This window comes from Thamnophis sirtalis, unplaced genomic scaffold, assembly GCF_051295495.1.
Source record: "Thamnophis sirtalis isolate CommonGarterSnake01/CBP01778 unplaced genomic scaffold, rThaSir2_p1.2 scaffold_13, whole genome shotgun sequence".
In the NCBI taxonomy this organism is placed as follows: Eukaryota; Metazoa; Chordata; class Lepidosauria; order Squamata; family Natricidae; genus Thamnophis; species Thamnophis sirtalis.
The window spans coordinates 24,792,155-24,810,972 of record NW_028261393.1 but is presented as its reverse complement, the minus strand read 5'-3'; the positions used below and the strand labels follow the sequence as shown (position 1 = coordinate 24,810,972).

At 41.2% G+C, this 18,818-nt stretch overlaps 1 protein-coding gene across 1 annotated transcript in view; it reads right to left on the bottom strand.

The window, feature by feature from the left end:
• Positions 1-18,818, bottom strand: part of CSMD2 (CUB and Sushi multiple domains 2) — a 771,224-nt gene that overhangs the window by 163,039 nt on the left and 589,367 nt on the right. Inside the window, exons 30-32 of the mRNA XM_087728138.1 lie at positions 5,700-5,894; positions 5,102-5,218; positions 154-267 (exon numbers count right to left, since the gene is read on the bottom strand). Of these exons, the coding sequence (XP_087584264.1) occupies positions 154-267; positions 5,102-5,218; positions 5,700-5,894 (426 nt within the window). The remainder of the gene's footprint in view (positions 1-153; positions 268-5,101; positions 5,219-5,699; positions 5,895-18,818) is intronic.

Genomic DNA, 18,818 nt, shown 5'->3' with positions numbered 1-18,818 from the left:
TATCAAAGCAGGAAAGGGTGGGAGGGAATGCATAGTTGAACATACATAGCACGATCCTTTAACAATTCCACAATCAAGGTATGCCTACAGTGTTTGATGGACATCTCTTAGGACATCTTACCCACAGGAGGAAAGAAAGAGGCAGAACCTCACCTGTATGAGAACCAGAGAGAGAGCTGAGGAGGCGAGAATGTTGGTTTGGACCATCATGTACTTCAATGATGTCATGGAGGGCTGTCTGGAAGAAGGCGAACTGGCCAAATACCACTATCAATGGGAAAGAAAGAAAGAAAGAAAGGTGTGGCATTTAAGCATAGGAGAAGGTGCACATATTGACCATCACTTTCTATAAGACTAACTTGGTGCCTTTGCAAGCTGAAGCTAAAATGGAAGTGAGAGATGTGTAAAGATGCTGGAGCCCCAGGATGTTTAAAGGGGGCTATTAATGCACTGAGGGACACAGTGGCTCAGTGGCTAAGACACTGAGCTTGTTGATCAGAAAGGTTGGCAATTTGGCAGTTTGAATCCCTAGCGCTGCGTAATGGATTGAGCTTCTGTTACGTGTCCCAGCTTCTGCCAACCTAGCAGTTCAAAAGCACGTAAAAAATGCAAGTAGAAAAATAGGCACCACCTTTGGTGGGAAGGAAACAGCATTCTGTGCACCTTCGGCATTTAGTGATGCTGGCCACATGCTGACTTTGAAATGGAGATGAGCACCGCCCCCTAGAGTTGGGAACGACTAGCACACATGTTCGAAGGGAATCTTTACCTTTCTCTTTTATTAATGCACTGACTCCAACTCTCTGACCAGTTCTGTAATCCCATTTAAAGCATCCCTGTAATTTATTTGTTTTATTTATTAAATTTATATGCCACTTGTCCAGCATCCTATAACAGATCAGCTTTTCCCAAGCTCAGATATGTGGACTGAAACTCCCAGAATTTCCAAGCATATTGAAAGGCAATCTGCCAGCTGTCTGGGTTACTGGTTCAGCTGTCAAATTGCTGTTACAGAGCTTTTTCCTAAGATTCAAACAATATGCATCTTCAGTGAATTAAAATGATTATTATAAACCTACTTCCTGTGATCAGAACATACCCTGGCCTTCTTCTGTGTGATATACTTTTATTCTGTATGATATCTCACTTTATGTATGTATTTGACCAAATGCTGAAGTTAGCGGGTATATATGAATTTAATCCGTTTTCCAAATTCCATTTCAACATGGACTAATATGCTTAATATTCTCATCGTTCCTATCACCCATCTCCTCCCACTTATGACTGCATGACTGTAACTTTGTTGCTTGTATCCTTCAGATTTATATTGATACTGATTGTTTCCTCATTGCTTATTTGTACCCTATGATTATCATTAAGTGTTGCACCTTATGATTCTTGACAAATGTATCTTGCCTTTTTATGTACACTGGGAGCCTATGCACCAAAGACAAATTCCTTGTGTATCCAATCACACTTGGCCAATAAAGAATTCTATTCTATTCTATTCTATTCTATTCCATTCCTATTCTACTGTACTCTATTCTACATTCTATTCCATTCTATTCCATTCCATTCTATTGTATTCTATTCTATTCCGCCCTGTCCTGTCCTGTCCTGTCCTGTCCTGTCCTGCCCTGCCCTGCCCTACCCTATCAACATTTGGTCCCCATGATCAGGTAAAGAGGGATGTATGAGGAGGGATGAAGCAGTGAGGGGAAGAAGAGGAAACTGGCTTAAATTTGGAGGACTCTTTTTCAAGAATTTCTTTTGCTAGAGTTTCTTTTCCTGGAGTTTTGCAGAATTTTTGAATACCTCCAACTCAATATGGGCCACTTATATACTGAATCAAGTATGATTGTGAAAGACTCCCTTAGCCATTCTATTAATGCAGTGGTTTAAAACCCTGGAGGTTTCATCCTTCTAATCAGGAAGACCATTTGAAACATTGACAACTTCAATGTGTTGTGGGCAATGGACCAATTTGGGATATTATCTGCTGTTATTCTATTTCTGAAGCTCTACCTTTGCTTGCCCTGTTGGTATCTTCAGCAATTCAAAGAGGGAAAGGATGAACACAGGAAGTATTCGAAATATACAGATGTGAAGGTAAACTTTGACTTGGATCCAAGCTTATTCCACTTTGGATCGGTTTGGCTACAGCATAACACTAGCATATTCATCCATTCCATTGGTTTATAGGTTTAATAGGTAGAGCTGCATTTTCTGGGTCTCGTTTTATTTGATTCTGAATCACAGCATGTTTGACCTTGAGTCATATGAATTTATGGTTCCAGCCAATGGGAGATGGCGGGACATGCGTTTGAAACTGAATTATTTATGTTTAATTGCAATTCTTTTTAAAATGAGCTATATTCCTGTTTTGGGATTTTCCTACAAGTAGCAAGCAAGACATAAATAATATGGAAAAAAATAATAATTTTTAAAAAGACACACTGATTGCTCATTACTGAGAATGGCCAAATGGTAATCAGTGAGACAAAGTTGGCATTGACAGATTTTTTTCCTGCTCTGTGATAGCCCTGCCAGATTTTAATTGTGACATTGTAATACATTTCATACCTGGGAATAGGAGGAGAAAATTTGCAAGCTGTGAAAGACTGAGCCTATGATCCTTTGCAGGTTTAAAAAATACTGCATATTTCATCTCTTAATTTTTAAAACTTAGATTTCACTTTAGCTCTACAAAAAGAGACTCAAGGACACTCAAATGCTAATAGAGGTTTTTTTTTCCATAAAACAGATATCAAATTTATCATATAAAGGATCATTCTTGCTGAATGCTAGGGGAAAAATTCTTTTTGACAGTAAGAGAAATTTGGCAATGGGAGCAATGATCCAGGGCGTGGAGGGCTGTACTTCAATTAGATGTGTTCATATATGTTCAAAAGATTGACTTTCACCTTTGGTGTGTGTGTATTAATTTGGATTTCTCCATTGATCAGGACACTGTAACAGCATTGCCAAAAAGGCATTAAGAGTTGTCAACCTAATCCCGTGAAGCGTCTTCTCCAGTAATATTATACTGCAAACTAGAGCATACAAAACCTTTGCTAGACCAGTTCTCGAATACAGCTCGTCTGCCTGGAATCCACACTGTATATCGGATATTAATACAATTGAGAGAGTCCAGAGGTGTTTCATGAGAAGAGTACTCCACTCCTCTGCTCGCAACAGAATACCCTATGCTACCAGGCTTGACATTTTGGGCTTGGAGAACATAAAAGTATGCTGCCTACGGTCTGATCTAAGCGTAGTACACAAAACTATCCACTAGAATGTCCTACTTATCAATGACTACTACAGCTTCAACCATACATGGGCAAACAATACATACAAACTCAGGATAAACTGCTCCAAACTCGATTGCAGAAAATACAACTTCAGCAACAGAGTGGTCAATGCCTGGAATGCTCTACCTGACTCTGTGGTTACATCCTCAAACCCCCATAATTTTAATCTTAGACTGTCTACTGTTGACTTCACCCCATTCCTAAGAAGTCTGTAAGGGGTGTGCATAAGCGCACCAGCATGCCTGTCCTACTCTCTCCATTTATTCATATCCATTTCCTGTGTTCATATTTATGTTTATACTTATACCTGTTACCTTTTACATGTTTGACAAACTAAATCAAATAAATAAATAAATTTCAATGACCCTTGCCAGCTCTAGGACTCTATTTTTCCACTGTTACTGAAGCTAATGGATCTTTAGCTAGTAACATATTGAATAGCCATAAACAATATTAAGGCATAGGAGAGGAAACATACAGCCATGTATCAAAAACATTTGTGGTACTGATTTCTATGCAGTTTTATGCCAAAGCACTAAAGTTCCTTGAAGCTGTAAAATTCTTTAATGGCATATACATAATTCACAGTCTATAGGGAAAAAAAACCCTCTTATTCAGTCTTTCAGTGCAACGTCTAGCAAGAAAATCAAGAAAGACATAAAGAAGACCTTAGTAAAGGTAAAGGTTCCCCTTGCGCATATGTATTAGTTGTTCCCGACTCTAAGAGGCGGTGCTCATCTCCAATTCAAAGCCAAAGAGCCAGCGCTGTCTGAAGACATTTCCATGGTCATCTGGCTGGCATGATTAAATGCCCAAGGTGCACGGAATACTGTTACCTTCCCACCAAATTGGTTCCTATTTTTCTACTTGCATTTTTACATGGTTTTGAACTGTTAGGTTGGCAGAAGCTGGGACAAGTAATGGGAGCTCACTCTGTTATGTGGCGCTAGGGATTCGAACCGCCAAAATGCCAACCTTTCTAATTAACAAGGTCAGCGTCTTAGCCACTGAGCCACCGCGTCCCTCAAAAGAATTTAAATTCCAGGCAAATTGTTAATTTAGAACTGGATTCACAATCCGGTATTCTCTAGGTGTATGTGTGGAGATGTTAGGAATTCTCTCCCCATATCTAAAAAGTATAACCATGAGAAGGGATGATCCAATATTTTTTCCCCACCAGACATGAGGATGGTCACCAGTCTAAGCACCTTCAAGAAGGCTTTAGGCAAATGCATGCACAAAAGCATTTGTGTCAGCTAAAGTCTTTGGAACTTCAGATATTGGTTCACCTAATACATCCTCAAACCCCCATAACTTCAACCTTAAACTGTCTACCCTGGACCTCACCCCTTTCCTAAGCGGTCCGTAAAGGGGGCGCGCCTACCATCCCTGTCCTACTGTCCACATTTATTTGTACTCATTTCCCTTGTTCATGTCCACACTTATACCTGTTATCTTATACATGTTTGACAAACCAAACAAAATAAAAATGAAATTAAAAATAACTCATGGTCTCCCAGCTTCGAGTCTGGTGTCTTAACCACTATCCTAAACTGGTTCTAAGGAATAAACCTACCCTTGAGAAATGATTTTAGACTTTTCCTGTCTGCAGGATAAATTGAGAGAGAAGTCATCCACATAATTTTTCACCTGGCAAATTTGGTGTAGACTCTTGAAAAGCCCTGTACTCTCAGCTACGATTTGCACCATTCTGTTGGGTACCATTAGGAAACACTACAACACTACAACCAGAAAAGGATCACAGGGCATGAACAATAGGGATATACCATAATCTTTGGGCACAATGATGAAATACAGGCACACTTGTCCACTGGTGTAGTTCTGAGGATAATTGGGGGACAGGACAACGCCATCCGATCCTGTGTACTGACCTCCACATGGTGCTAAAACAAGGAAAAAGGAAAAATGCGATTAGCTTTTGATGATTACCTCCTTTTTCTTCCCTAAATTGCTGGCCCAGAATACTCTATTAATTCAATGGGCAATAAGCAGCAGGCATACTGAAGAATGCATCTTAAGCAGAACCTGTGCCTAATACATTTTTTATAACTTATGCTGCATTATACACTGGGAGTAATAAAACCCTAGTGAATGATTGTTCAACAGAATTTGATTTCAAATGGTGGAGAGTTTCAAGGAATGCCCTGGATAATGAGACTGTTGGCCTATAGGATATCATACATGGGAAAACAAAACATTTTTGAAATGGAAAAGAGATTTTTTTTTCAAAAAAAGAAAGTTTTTCTAGCCACTCTACAACTCCCATAATTTCACTTGTAAGTTCAGTTCTCCTCTATCGTTTGTGAGTATTTGTATCAGAAGAAGAGTGATGTTCTACTTGAATTCAGAAGACCTCCAACTTACCTGTACACATGGGCCTTGGCTTATTCCACACAGGTTTCCCATCTCCTCCCATGACACATGTCACAGTGGATACCCCTTCAATCACATAACCACTGTCACAGTAATATGTGATTGTGGAGCCCAGTTTCAGCTCACTTCCAGCTCGAGTCCCATTCTTAATCAGACCTGGATCAAAACAGGATTCTCTGGGGTTTTCTGGGGGGGAAAAACACAACCTGAACATTAATTTCCTGACACTTTTAGTCTTGCTTTCTTAGGCTAAGCACCCAATTCCATTAGAATTTTGTGGAGCAAGAAATGCTCCACTATCTGGAAAAGCTACATGCAACCATTTTAGATTACAATAGCGAAATCTACAGGAAGTCAAGGATGTTAATAAAGTCAAAGATATGTTAATAAAGCCAAGGATATGTTAATAAAGCCAAGGATATGTTAAAGAACGTGAAGAACCCTGGTACAAAATTCTATCTTTATTATTTTATTGTTTTTGAAATAGTGACAAAAACAAAAAGAACAAAAGCAACATGCACAGCTAAAAGTACAGACAATATAAAAGAAAAAGGAACAAGCAAAATGCATTTAAAAATAAAGTAAAATATAACAAAGAAGAAAGTACATTAATGAACAGTAAAAATGTAGGGGAACGTAGTCTGGATTCCCAGAAGGAACAGGCTGCCTCCCAGAGGGCATAGAGGCAGCAGAACCTGGAAAGTTTGATTAGCAGGAAGCAGTTAGGTTTCTCCCTAGCACTTCACAGCAGTTCACAGAATATATCTATAGTTATACATATAATTGCTGTAGTCTGACAAGATTCTGCCGATAGGTAAAGAACAATCAAAGAAACGACTCTTAAGTAATTTCACATGCCATTCTTGCTTCTTTCACCCAACAAACAGTTACAATTCTAGAGAAATCCCAAAGGAGCTCTTCAAAAGGTTAGTTTTTTGAAAAGTCCAGTTTCTAAAGAAGTCCAGTTGCCTTTTGAAAAGCACCTTTGGGGCAACCATGACCTGGATTATTGAAAATCTTCACAGACAATTCCACAGGTAATGATTTAATGCAATTATTATTCAAATACATATGTATAATACACTGATATAACTATTATTTTAACCTACTGTATTTTGTATAAACAAGGCCCATATTTTATATTTGTCCATACAAAATGTACATCTATAGGCAGTTTGTTCATAGGTGACAAGCACAATCAAGTCCTCAATCCATTGAGTAAAATGTGCCATGCATTTATCTTTCTAATGGGGCAATAATATCAATCTTTAGGCTATAGAAAGGGGACAGGGAAAATCCATTTACAATCCATTTCCGCTGCTTGGTTGTCAATTCCAAGTACTAGCTCAAAAGATGGTTTTTTAAATCATGATAACCATGACATTCTTCATTGATGCCAAAACAACCATTTCTAGGTTGCTAACTTAGGAACAAGTGGGTGAAAATCCCCAGTGCCAGTGATGTCATGACTACCAATACTCAAAGCCATGTAAAGCAATTTACCTCCTTGCAGCAAATGGGGAAAATGAGGTTTGCGGGAGCTGCAATAGGCTATAATAATCCCTGCAGCCTGAAACAGTTGATGATCGGGAGAAATTGAAAGTGAAACTTGCTGTTTGCACCACGTGGCAAATTGCTAGGAGGCAGAGACAGATTTTTTTTTTCTTGTTCTAATCAGGCTGTTTTCTGCAAGGAAGTAAGTCAATAACTGTAAATGCCTATAGAATGTTCAAATTATTACTTATTTTTAAAAGACTGCTTTATTATTGTTCTAGCGAGCTTAACAAAATGACTAAGCTTTTAAAAATAAATACTTGATCTGAAGAGGCCCAGTACTATTGTATCTTCTTTTAAATAGCAGAGAATAACTATACTTCCAGAAAGCACATCAATTTTAACAGCATCTGTACAAGTATAGTCTGAAATGTAACACTACAAACAGTGTATATTGTCTGTACTATTTGTTGCAAGGAGGCAAATTGCTGGGAGGCAGAGGCAGATATTTCCCCCCCCCCCCCGTTTTCCTCCCCAAAAGCTAGGTGTATATTATACTTCGGAGTATCTTATACTCTGAAAAATACGGTATTTTCTCCAGCCTAAAACAGAGCAGCCAGAGTGAATTGCTGGATTCAGGGTTAGTGGAAGATCTTATTAATTCCAGACTGGCCTGCTCAGAGGCCAATTACTGTCTGCCTGTCACAAGAATGGATGTTGCAAATCTCTTGGTTTCAGCTCAGGGGAGAACAGAGGTTTTAGTCTTAAGCCATGTCTGTCCAAGGCAGAGACCCCATGGGTCTATCAATCAAGAAATTTCATATGATTTGCCTGTTGAAATGTAGGAGCCCACATACCAGTTTCCTGCATCTCTGTCTGAAAAACATGTCTGAAAACCTAAAGAAACTGAGTCCCAGATTATGGCCTATGTTTGCTGGAGATCCAGAACTCAAGACAGGTTCAGGTAAAGGCAAAGATTCCCCTCGCACATATGTGCTAGTTGTTCCCAACGAAGAACCAATGCTGTCCAAGACGTCTCCGTGGTCATGTGGCAGGCATGTCTAAATGCTGAAGATGCACGGAATGCTGATACTTTCCCACCAAAGGTGGTTCCTATTTTTCTATTTGCATTTTAACATGCTTTTGAACTGCTAGGTTGGTAGAAGCTTAGACAAGTAACAGGAGCTCACTCCATTATGCGGTGCTGGGGATTCCAACAGCTGAACTGCCGACCTTCTGCTCAATAAGCTCAGTGTCTTAGCCACTGAGCCACCTTGTCAGGTTCAAGCAGGGCACTTTGCAGGGTTGTGTCAAAGAAGGCAACATGGTTGTGTGATTTATGCTTAATCCTCTTTTAATGGGCATCACAATATACATTTTTACATTTTATTATTATTTTTTAAAAATACCTTGTCTTTATAAATTAATAAATACTTTAGGGTTAAAAATGTGGTGTGATCAAAGTCGCACCAGAAATCCTTTTGCAATGCTTGGGGTGGTGGTGGTAAGATGTCAATCACATAATTTGCAGCAGCTATCTTGATTGTTTCATTTTTCCTCTTTCAGAGACTCTCTGGGTTCAATTCCAAGAAATATTGGGGAATGCCATATGGTGAAAAATGATCTATCCTTTAAAGAGAAGATGACAGCCCAAACTACAATTATAAGTTTTCTTAAGGATCCCTCCTTATGAAAAACAGCAAGGAAACAAACTGCTTTTCTGAATAGGCCAATTACTATCCGCACTGACTTTAATTATAATCAGGCTAAGAACATGCATAATTATCCTCAGGATGGAGATAATTCAAAACAACGGTAGGACGGTTGGAAAAGGAAGAGTAGGATCTGACAAACAGAAATCGAGAAGGAAAAGGTATATCAGGAAACAGAACCCAGCGTGGGCTAATCCTTCATCACAGCTCTGAGCAGAAAGAACATCTACAGGTATCCAGGTAGATGTGGAAGAAGCAGAAAGCATTTTTCTTTTAAGAGAAATTTATGGATACAGATTGTGTATTATACTGTATAACAAATACACAACATGTGTAACTGATTATGCATTACGCTGGAGAAAAAACAACAATTTTCAATTCCAGTGTCAATGGTGGGTCCTGAACCCACTTGCTACATAGGCACTCGTGCCACCTCCATGCATGCACCCAGCCTTTCACACATGCACTCTGCTCATGCACGAGCCTTCCATGCATGCATCTGGTCTCAAAAACATGCCTAAATAGGACAGCATAGAGCCGGAGTGGGTAGCCCCATGATTTCCGCTACCAGTTGTGGCGAACCGGTCCAAACCGGCTGAATACCACCTCTGGTCCTGAAGTTCTGACTCCATAACAGTGGTGAAATTCAATTTTTTTTTACTACCGGTTCTGTGGACGTGGCTTGGTGGGCATGGCAGGGGAAGGATACTGCAAAATCCCCATTCCCTCCCCACTCCAGGGGAAGGATACTGCAAAATCCTCATTTCCTACTGATCAGCTAGGACTCAGGAGGCAGAAAATAGATGGGCGCAGGGCCAGCCAGAGATGGCATTTGCCAGTTCTCCGAACAACTCAAAATGTCTGTTCCAGAACCTGTCAGAACCTGCTGAATTTCACTCCTCCTCCATAGCCATAGAGCAGATCAGACACGAGTAGAACAGATACACTGCAGCTTTAAGAAAGTTACCTTGGAAAATGCAGGAATTGCAAAAGCTGGTGGAGAGCTCAATTCCTTAATGGAGAAGATGCTGATTGTAATAGAATTTATTTAAAAAAAATCAATTCCTCAAGCATCCCCGTGACTGAGCAAAAGTCCCCTTCCAGAGTGAATCTCTTAACTTGATGAGCAACACAGCCAAGATAATTGAAAGGTGATTACAGACAGTTCGGTTGCTAAGGAAGGGGCCCTTTTTAACTCAATGAGGTTTACTTCTAAGCAGATGAGCAGGGTGGTCAGTTTTAAGAGACAGATAAAAAGATAGAAATACTAAAAATCAAGACTTGAAACAAAGAAATTAGCCAAATGTGGGGTTTTTTTCCCCTTGGTTTCCCTCCCCTGTGTAATCTTTTTTTTTCTTTCTTCATGCATAAAATATAATTAGAGGCTTTGATTAATCCAGAGGTTTTGTCATTTGAAAATTGCTCATTAAAAGACCAGAACTATTTTTTATTACATTTTATTTTAATTGTGAACAGCATGGTCCTGGCACAATCAGAAACTATATTTGAGGATTAGATTGTCATTGTGAGGAGAAGCAGAAGACTTTTCTCTCTTCCTCCAATGGTTCAAACTTGTCCTGTTAGCATTTCCTCATTATGTAGGTCATCAGTCCTGAACTCCTTGCAAATTGCTTCTGTACCATTAGCAAAACTTTGTTTTCTAGGTGATGGATGGACACGTGGGAAATGAGCCTGAAGTATTTCTGGATTGAGAATTCCAAAAATACACGTCCTCCTTTCAGATATGTAGAAGGGTATTATTTTCACATTGGAGGTGATAATCACAGTCTATTTTCTTGGGCGTCCATGGCCTTCTCCATGTCTGTAAAAGGCCCTTGTTTGATCTCTGACTGTTCCAGATTGTTTAAAAACTTGCTTCCCAAAGTTCTAAATCTCTCAGAAAGAATTCACCAATAGATAAAGATATTGTCTACAGGCAGTAGTTGAACTGTGGGGTCCTTAGTACTCTCAATGCCTGGTTGTCTCATTAAGTAACAGCATTAGTACTAGAAGCAAATGCGGTTTTCTCTCTTTTTATGTACAAGTGGCTTGTCCTGCCAGGGTTGGCAGAAGTGTTCTTGGTAGTTCCTTGATTAGGCTGTTTACTGCTTGTTTGTTTGTGTCAGTTAGTAGTTCCTTGATTGGGATATTGTTTACTGTTTGATTGTTGGTCTAGTGTAGTTGCTGCTTATCTGGTTTTGATTGCTGGTGAGGTGACATTGTGATCTTTCAGCTTTTTGATTGTCTCTTTTGAAATGTATGCAGGTCTATCTCTTTGTGCCTATTGATGGCGTTGTCTGAATGCAAAGATTCCAGGAATTCGCTTGTGTTTTTGGACTTGGATGATCTGGGACCGTGATGGTGAACCTATGGCATGTGTGCCACAGGTTGGTACGCGGAGCCATATTTGCTGGCACACCAGTGGTTAGCACTGGAACACATGCACATGCTGCCCAGCTGATTTTTGGGCTTCCAGAGGGCCAGGGGAGGCTATTTCCACCCTCCCCGGGCTTCAGAAGAGCTTCAGGAGGATGGGGAGGTGAAAAACAGGCCTAACGAGCCAAGCAGAAGTTCAGGAACAAACTTCCAGTTGGCCCGTTGGACCTGTTTTTCAAAAATGGCTTCCCCCGGGGGCCCCGGAAGCTGGAAACAGATCATTTCCAAACTTCTAGTTGGCCCATTGGGGCTGTTTTTCACCCTCCCCAGTCTCCAGAGGCTTTCCTGAAGCCTGAGGAGGGTGAAAAATGGCCCCAACCGGAAGTTTGGATATGATCCGTTTCCGGCTTCCGGATGGCGTCCAAGGGGGCAGGGGAGACTGTTTTCAAACCTCCGGAGCCTAGGGAGGGGTTGTGTGCGCATGCACAGGGGGGGGCATGCAGGTAGGCGTGGAGGATTGAATTGGTGTGGGCGTGCACACACAATTTTGGCATACCACAAAAAAAAGGTTTGTCATCATTGATCTAGGATGCTCACTTTAGTTGAAACTATGGTGAAGTCTCTCCATGTATTATTGGGTTAAGGGGTTTTCCTCATGTCTTCTAACAGCTAGTTGTTGTTCATGGATCTGTTCTGCTAGCCTTCTGTCATTATGTCCTACAAGTCGGTGTTACAATCCTTCCATTGTATTTTGTAGATGACACCTGTTTTTCCTTCTGGGGCTACTGAATCTTTTAGTTTACTTAAGATGTTTTGGAGGGCTTTAGTTGGTTTGCATGCTAGTCATCTACAATATAATCTAACCACTATCCTCCACCTCCAGTTGTGACTTAGAGTGATTGCCTAGATCAGTGTTTCTAAACCTTGGTAACCTTAAGTCCTGTGGACTTCAACTCCCAGAATTCCCCAGCCAGCTAGCTGGGGGATTCTGGGAGTTGAAGTCCACAGGACTTAAAGTCGCCAAGGTTGAGAAACACTGGCCTAGATGATGCTAGGTCATAAAAACCACTTTTCACAGATCAATACCAATAAACCACTTACAAGCCAGAGAAGCAGCGAAAGAAACTTTTCTTCTCTTTCTACAGTGTGCATTTCTAAAGCTTATAACGAATGCTCTGTCCTACTATATTCCTGTGATCACTCTACACTTATTCTCGTTATTTTAAAGAGCCAAGTTGTCTTTTATCTAAGGAGCTGCTACATCTTTGGCTTGACATGATGCCTCCCACCCCCTGTCAGGCATCTCAGCTACATGCTTGATCTCTGTCTTGATGCTTGCTTGGAGAGGAATAAAATAACACTTCACATTGCACAACAAAGTACTGACAGAGAAAGAGGAGGGGCTCGCAAACTCCACTGACTTTGGTGTTTTCTTGTAGGTCTTTTCCCATTATGCTTTCTTTCTTCCTACACAACCATCTTTAAATGATGCTGGAAGTCCTAGTCATCCACTACATTTGCCCTACATGCCTCCAGGCATGTAGGACCTGCTCCTTCTGAACTTCCTGGTCCATTGCTTGAAATAACTACTTCACCACTTCTGCAGAATATCAACTCCTTTGATTATATGCCCCTAGCCTATTGCGACCCACAATCATGGTTTCTACGTCACATAAATCATATATCACTGGATGGCGAACCTATGGCACATATGGCACAGGTGGCACACAAAGGCCTCTCTGTCAGCACATGAGTCATCGCCCCAGCTCATCTCCATTGCCCATGCGCACGCTCCTCCTGCCACTCGACTGATTTTCGGGTCTCTGCTGCACATGCAGGAGAAGTGTGCACATGCATGGGGGAGAGTGGGAGGTCACATGCTCATGTGCAGCAGCAGGGGGGAGTGCAGGGGGATGCAGCACCATCTCCGTGTCCCATTTTTGGTCCCAGGAGACTTCAAGGAGGCCTGCTAGGCCCAAAAGAGTGTGCGGGGGTGTTTATGCATGCATGCTCAGGGGGTGGCACACATGGGGGACGGGCTATCGCGTGAACCAATGGTGGGTTCCAGCTGCATCCACATGGACATGCGCAGTGTGTGCGCAGGCATCTTAGCGCCTTTGTGACACTCCAGCTGCTCAGCGGAGCGTCACACAGGCACTGTGCATGCTTTGTGCATGCGCAAAGGTGCCAAAGACTTAAAAGATTGGTAAGGAGCTCGGGTGGGCAGGCTGGCCCTCTGGAGCACCATACCGGAATGGTATTCGGTGCTCCGGGCAGGCTCCGGTACGCCCATACCAGGGAGTACCGCCTGCAACCCACCACTGGCGTGCACACATGCTTTTGACACATGAGGACAAAAAGGTTAGCCATTACTGTCTCATAATCCCCATTGCAGTTTAGAGTAGCACTTCCTAAACTTCATTATCCCAAAACCTATCTGAAGCTCTTATCAAACTTCAAGGTCCAGTCCTTTCCTTCAGGACCACCATAACTTCAAGCAATCACTGAACAAATTATTGTAATTCAATAATTATTTGTATTATAAAAATTATTCCCTTGAATGAGCCTTGTCATTTCAACAAACTACCACTGATAACCTCATTGGTTTTGATCTGAATAAGAATACTTTGGGAGATTTTCAAATATATTTTAGTACCTGTGGCAATCTTTAGGTCAATTTAAATGTCCCTGTTGAGATGAGTAATGGGTTCATATGTCATTATACCCCTCTCTCCCAAAAAAAGAAGAACACTTTAACTCAGTGTTGGGTAATTTACCCTGCTTTAGGAAGCACTGGCTTAGAATAATGTCCCAAATGTGCTTTTTCAAGAGGCACCTGGACTTTCTAGTTTTTCTCTGAAGATGTTTCACTTCTCATCCAAGAAGCTTCTTCAGCTCTGACTGGATGGTGGAGAATGGAAGGATTTATATTCCTTGCAGACAGATGGTCATTTGCATTCCATTAGAGTTATTGAAGCCACTGTGTCTTCAGGGTCACCTGAGTAATGGAAATGGATGTGGAGCCTTCTCAGAACTGCTGAAAGGACTGGGTTGTGGAGCTGTGGTTTCTCCAGGATGTTTTCCGCCCTGTGTCCTTTCACTTTTGAAGACCAGCACAGAGTGTTGGAGATGAGACTGTGCTCTCTGCATCTCAAACTGAAGCACAAATGGTTCCTGCTCCCAGTTCGGCCCGGATTAGGCGAACCAGTACTGGCGGCAGAGGGAGACTCCACCCACCCACTCGGATGTTTCTGTGCATGTAGTTGCTACTTAGATAAAATACATCAGAAAGCTGATGCCGTTCTACAGAGGAATTGTTGAGTCTGTCAGCTGCACCTCCACAACTGTCTGGTTTGGCTCTTCAACCCAACAAAACAGACACTGACTTCAACAGATAATTAGATCTGCAGAAAAAACAATTGCTACCAACTTGCCTTCAATTGAGAACATGTATACTGGTCAAGTGAAAAAGAGGGCTGAGAAAACATTTACAGACCCCCTCACATCCTGGAGATAAATTGTTTCAACTTCTGCCCTCAAAATGACGCTCTAGGGCACTCCACACCAGAACAACTAGACACAAGGACAGTTTTTTCCTACACTGTCAAATAATTTACTAAGACTGTATTCCTATTATTCTTCTCTTCCTTCCTAGTGCCTATCTCTTTCCACTTATGACTATAACCATGTTGCTTGTATCTTTCAATTTATATTGTTTTATTTGTTTCCTAGTACAATTTGATAGCTTATTAGTATCCTTGACTATCACTAAGTGTTGTATCTTTTTATTCTTGATGAATGTCTTTTATTCTCCTTATGTACACTGAAAGCATATGCACAAAAGACAAATCTCTTGTGTGTCCAATCACAATTCTCTTCTCTCTTCTCTTCTCTTCTCTTCTCTTCTCTATTCTATTCTATTCTATTCTATTCTATTCTATTCTATTCTATTCTATTCAACACTGGCCATGCTGCTTTCCACACCCTGGAGAAAAGAAACAAACAAGCAACAGGGACTCCTCACAACCCAATTGCTCTTTTTCCTTTTCTAAATTTCATCCAAAGTAGAATTTTTGCCTTTCAAACTCATTTAATTGGAAAAAAAACTGAGCCTCTTGGACATTCAATTAGCAGTAGTAGATATTGGCTTGAATGTTGAAGTCAGTCTCAAAACAATTTTAATCTGGATGTTGTGGGAAGCAATAGTAGATGATGAATTTTTGCAACTGCAATAAAGGCAAGGTAAAGGTAAAGGTTCCCCTTCCACAAAAGTGCTAGTCGTTCCTGATTCTAGAGGGTGGAATCCATCCCCATTACAAAGCCGAAGAGCCAGCGCTGTCCGAAGATGTCTTTGGGGTTTTGTGGCTGGCAAGATTAAACACCAAAGGCGCACAGAACACTGTTGCATTCCCCCCAAAGATGGTTCCTATTTTTCTACTTGCATTTTTTACATGCTTTCAAACTGCTAGGTTGGCAGAAGCTGGGACTAGTAATGGGAGTTCACTCTGTTACGCAGCACTAGGGATTCGAATTGCCAAACTGCCGACCTTTCTGATCAACAAGCTCAGCATCTTAGCCACTGAGCCACCATATCCCCATGCAACTGCAATAGTGTTCCCCAATTCTTAAGGATACCTATGAACTGGTTTAATTATTTGATTAATTACAAATGCTTTCCTGCTTCATTTGCTTGAACCCCAAAGGCAGAAAACTCAGAGAAGTTGTCCCAACTTGGTTGTCCCAGCCTAGTCAGAAGGCTGTCTTTCTTTCTTCCTTCCCTCAAGTTCTCCAGTTCTTGCAAGTTCAGATTTCTCTGATCTCATGCTCAAGATGTTTGGCTTTCCTTTCACGCATGAAAGTTTAAAATGCTGCTTTTAGCTCCCAGCAAAACAGCTCTGTGACTAGATAAGGGCACAAACATTTGCATAGGTATCCTTTGGAGAGGGAGGGAAGGAGAGAGAAAGCAGGAAACTTTCATTTCCAGTTGTGGCCTTGATTTAATCAGTTCCCTCCTTTATCAAAAGCAATGGCAAAAATTGATTGTTGTTCTGATGGAATCCATTACAAATTAACCGGTTGGGTGTCAATCAATGAACTTTGGTTTTGAAGAAGCATTTATTGCTGAAGTTCAGGATTTTTTCCCCCTGTAGTGAAAATTTCTCTGTGTAGTGAACAACATAGTGAATTTCTAAGCTACCCTTTCTTGAGAAGGATCATTTTATATTGAGGTAAAACATACTGTGAAAACTTATGGGTTGCATACATCCTAAACTACATACATTTTGAGACACACTCACACATCCCAACATAAACCCAAAATAGAGGCGCTCAATTTTTTGTCTCTCTTTTAGTTCTCAGGAATGATGTTTTGCATATTCTAAATAAGGAGTGCTTATTAGGGCCAAATATCTGTTTGGGAAATATCTTGTATATGAATGGACACAATTACCGTAGCTTCCTTGACAGTAGTAAGGAAGAGCTTACTTGCTATCTTGCTGCAATGTTTTGACTTCTTGGGTCCTGGGATTTCTTGTTTATTTTATTTGGTCATGCTTAGCATTTTTAGGTTGTGTATCCAGGCATAAAAATTCTCTTTACTCAAGTCTATCCTCCATTGATTACATAGACACAGCTATGTCATTTTCTTAGCAACTCTACAAAATTGCTTTGCTCCTGCCTTTCATCTAGGAGTTTTATTTCCTTGTGGTTTCCCACACATACACACACCCACATGTACGAACACACCACTAGCAAGTTTATTTTAACCATTCACTTATTTGTACATCTAGGCAAAGTAGAATAAAGGCTGGGCACAGCCCGATCTATTTGGAGTGTGGGCATCACTAGCCCTCTGCTTTAGTTAGGTGATTCACCCCATGTCACTTTCTTCTGACATGACAAAGTGTCTCAGAGTGTGTTGTGGTCTGCCAGCAGCCTGCAGAGTTCAGACAGTGAGAAGGTTGGGGAGGAACATAGGCCAGTCCAGGAGTCTGGGGAAGGCTCAGACGAGGACTCTGCGTCGGAGGCAGAGAGGGGTCCAGGGCCATCTGGGAGTTATGTGCTGCCTCTGGAGCCTCCAGAATCAGACATCAGTGAGGCAAAAGAACAGTGTAAGCCTGCTCCTAGTGTGCACATGTGCAGAGCTGTCAGAAGGCAAGAACAGTTAAGACAAAAGAGGCGACTCAAGAGCAAGGCTTTGAGATGATTTGCCCCTCCCATAAGACATAAAGGAGGAACAAAGGCATGTGAGCCTTTACAGGAAGCAACTTAATTTGTTCTAGTCGGTTTAAAGTCTGAAGCTCTGTTTTGACTCTATGCTCCATGTGGCCTTGCCAAGCTAATTGCCAATTAGGTCTTTGGCTGTGTTTCAAGGGAGATAAAGGTGGGAGCTTATCAGCCTTATCCTGAAAGACTTTGGCAGACTCTTTACAAACTATTTGTGACTCATTACGGGCTGTGAATGAACATAATTCACAGCCATTGAAATAAAAAGAGGATTTTGGGGACTAAGTGTGTGCTTTTTACTGTATCAGGAAGCCTAGATCAGAACAAAGTGGAGCACTACTGTATGTGAAAAATCAATTTCAGCTGGCCAGATTGCCATTATCCACCTGCTGTTCATAGGCAGTTGCTCAGACTGAAGTGCTAAGATGATCTCTCTTCTAGCAAGGTCTACGTATCCCTACATTCTATCAGTTAGAATGTTTGTTTCACGAATCAAAGAACAAAGAAAAGTCAAAAAAGTTTTTTTTTCTCCACTTTGAATGAACTAGGGTTGGAAAGAAGAGAAGTTAACAGATGAAAAATAAAATCAGTGCATTCTACATAGGATACAAATAGTGTTTCCCCCTCCCACCTCCTTCCCTTGTGCATGCCAAGTGGAATCTTTAAACCCACTGCAGCATGAAAATATTGCACCTGATGGACTGTGCAACTGGGATGTGCTTCAAGTGGGCAGAAAACAAAAAGCAGGAGCAAATAGAAAAGGGCACACTCTGCTCTTTGAAGAGTCACCAGCATGGGACTGGATTGCTCTAATCGGAGGAATGGGAACAGGTCAAAATAAAACATGTAAGGCACCTCTACAATTTCCTTCTACTCCTACGATTCACCTACTTAGCAGATGACTTTTCTTTCAAAAATAAATATTTTCTAATTTTGTTCTTCTTCATCGGCCTTATTCTCAGACTTCATCACATAACACAAATGATTGCATCAGCTTTATTGCATGCCTTTTAATTCATTATTGGACTTGACTTCGGCACCTATAATTCCAGGGTAGAAAGCCATGTTATATAACAGGGCTGTCAAAATCACGGCCCATGGGGTGTATGTGTCATGTCTGGCCACGCCCATGTCTGGTTTAGTGAAGGGGGGAAAAGTCACAATACGTCATGCGATGATACCGTAACGATGTGAGTTTGACACCCCTGATCTAAAGGTAAAGGTTCCCCTCGCATATATGTGCTAGTCGTTCCCAGCTCTAGGGGGCGGTGCTCATCTCCGTTTCAAAGCTGAAGAGCCAGCA